At 56.6% G+C, this 2,500-nt stretch overlaps 1 protein-coding gene across 1 annotated transcript in view; it reads right to left on the reverse strand.

The window, feature by feature from the left end:
• The window catches only part of LOC308159193 (mitogen-activated protein kinase 4-like), a gene marked incomplete at both ends in the record, with an annotated part of 30,571 nt that extends 29,556 nt beyond the window's left edge, over positions 1-1,015 (reverse strand). The window contains one exon of the mRNA XM_080532939.1: positions 446-1,015. Coding sequence (XP_080389065.1) covers positions 446-1,015 — 570 coding nt within the window. The remainder of the gene's footprint in view (positions 1-445) is intronic.
• Between the last annotated feature and the right edge of the window lie 1,485 nt (positions 1,016-2,500).

The following is a 2,500-nucleotide window of genomic DNA, read 5'->3' on the forward strand; positions in this document are numbered from 1 at the left end:
GGGGCCAGGGGTGTTGCCCCTTTAAACTTTTCACTTCTGGAACTACCCCATTGGTATCCCTGGCACAAGACAAACTGCCATCAAGCATTTTGTAAGTAGGCTATTTGACAGCTACGTGTATAAACATAACGCACATGAATATGCATGAATCTGCATATGTGTATGAATATGCATATAGTGTGTCATGAATATTCATATTCAAACAGCCTATGCATATGTATGTACCAGTCATGTACCATGACAGGGTTTTTGCCATCCTAACATCCAGTTTCCTCTCACTCCTTCCTTCACTCCCAACCCTCCTCTCCCCCCATACCTCCCTCTCTCCCCCTCCCTCCCTCTCTACCCCCATACCTCCCCCTCCCTCCCTCCCTCTCTCCCCCCATAGGCCTGCCTACCCTCCCTCCCTCTCTCCCCCCCTTCCTCCCTCCCCCTCTCCCCTCACCTTATGGGAGTAGTGGGGGTCGACGATGCGCGCCAGTCCGAAGTCCCCGATCTTCAGCAGCAGCTGGTCGGTGTTGAGGAAGACGTTGGCGGGCTTCAGGTCCCGGTGGAGCACGTTGGCCGAGTGGATGAACTTGAGCCCCCGCAGGAGCTGGTAGAACAGCAGGGTGGCGTGGCCGGCGGGCAGCGGGCCCTGCTCCAGGAGCTGCGCCAGGTCCGTCTCCATGCACTCCTGCACGATGTAGAGCGCCGGGCCGAGCTGCGCCGGGTCGCGGGGCAACGGGCGTCCGTGAGGACCCAGAACCTCCGTGACGCGCACCACGTTCTCGTGCTGCAACCGCCGGGTGATCTTGACCTCGCGCAGCGCGTGTTTGACGGAGACGGCGTCTCGCATCGCTAGCTTCTTCACGGCGACCCGCCGGCCCGTGCGCTGGTCCAGGGCGGAGAGGACGAGGCCGGCGGTGGCTCCGCTGCCCAGCGGGCGGGGGTCGGTGAAGTTGCCGCCCAGGTCGAAGCCGTGGAGGAACGAGGAGGAGGAGGGGGAGGAGGGGGGGGAGTCTGGGTTAGCCATGACTTCTTCGTCGAAAGACGTCGAGAAGGCAGAGGAGGGTGGAGAGGCGTCAAAACGGGTCGTACATGATTTGGTAATAATAAAGCAAACAGACGGACTGAAAGCTAACGGACATTTAACATAAAACGTAAACAAAACCGGTCACTTGTCGGAAACGGCGACTTCCTTCGTTGTGAACGTGTGAACACGAACGTGTCGATGAGGTGCTGTCATGACGACGTGAGAGACTACATCGATAAGCATGGGAGTTATTGTTCCAGATGGTGGCTTTTCCTTGAAACTAGCTCAACAGAGCTCCAAGTGTGTGTCTGTCCGTCTGTCTCTGTGTGTCCTGGAGGAGATGGGCCTAAACAACCACAGCTGAGGCCTATCCTCCTCTATCCACCTCTGGCATCGGTGTTAAGAAGGCGTCGGAGAGGCAGCTTATCTGATCTGAGACATGCCAGAAAACTCTACACCACCCCGGTACAGGGCAAGTGTTTCCATAGCAACACCCCACGGCCTGTGCCCGCCACAAACAGATGCATCATGGGATGGGATGGAAGGCCAGACACACACACACACACATACACACACTCCGATCCTCGAGAGGAACCAAACACAGCTCACGACAGGCGAAGAAGGGTAGAAATAGTTACGCTTCAACAGGACTTCTATACTGGATCTTGCTCCTCCCCCACATCTGTCAATCAATCAATCAATCGATCAGCCAGTCTACTTGTTTTGGTGGTAATGCCCGGTACGTTTGCCTTGCACTTTCTTCACGAAACGCCCACGATGAACAAGAAAAACAGTCAGTCAGTCAAGTCAGCCACCCAGTCAACCAGTCAGCAAGTCAACCAGCAAGTCAACCATACAACCAGCCAGTCAGTCAACCAGCCAGTCAGTCAGTCAGCCAGCCAGCCAGCCAGCCAGTCTCCAATTTCATCAGTTCAAGTCTTCTCCCGCCCGGCCTAAAAATCAAGCCAGGTTGTGTGTCACCGAGTTAGACGGAGCGTAACAACATCCCCCAGAGCTCCGAGCTTCTCCTGCTCACGCCGGTCCTCCAAGGCTCACACCAGTCCTCACTGGTCCTCACTGGTCCTCACTGGTCCTCACTGGTCCTCTCACTGGTCCTCTCACTGGTCCTCACACTGGTCCTCACTGGTCCTCTCACTGGTCCTCTCACTGGTCCTCACACTGGTCCTCACACTGGTCCTCACACTGGTCCTCACACTGGTCCTCACACTGGTCTTCACACTGGTCCTCACTGGTCCTCACTGGTCCTCTCACTGGTCCTCTCACTGGTCCTCACTCTGGTCCTCCAAGGCTCACGCCGGTCCTCCTCCAGCCCAGCCAAGGTGCTCCTGAGCCGGGCTACTCAGTGGCAGCAGCTCAGGGTCAATCCCCGGGTGTGTGGCATTGAGTTAATGAGCGTGTGTGTGTGTGTAATCCCTCGGTAATCTAGCGGCCTCCTGCTGCCTTCTGTGACTGGAGGAGGAGGAG

Source organism: Nansenia antarctica (assembly GCF_963989245.1).
Source record: "Nansenia antarctica genome assembly, chromosome: 5".
NCBI classification, from domain to species: Eukaryota; Metazoa; Chordata; class Actinopteri; order Argentiniformes; family Microstomatidae; genus Nansenia; species Nansenia antarctica.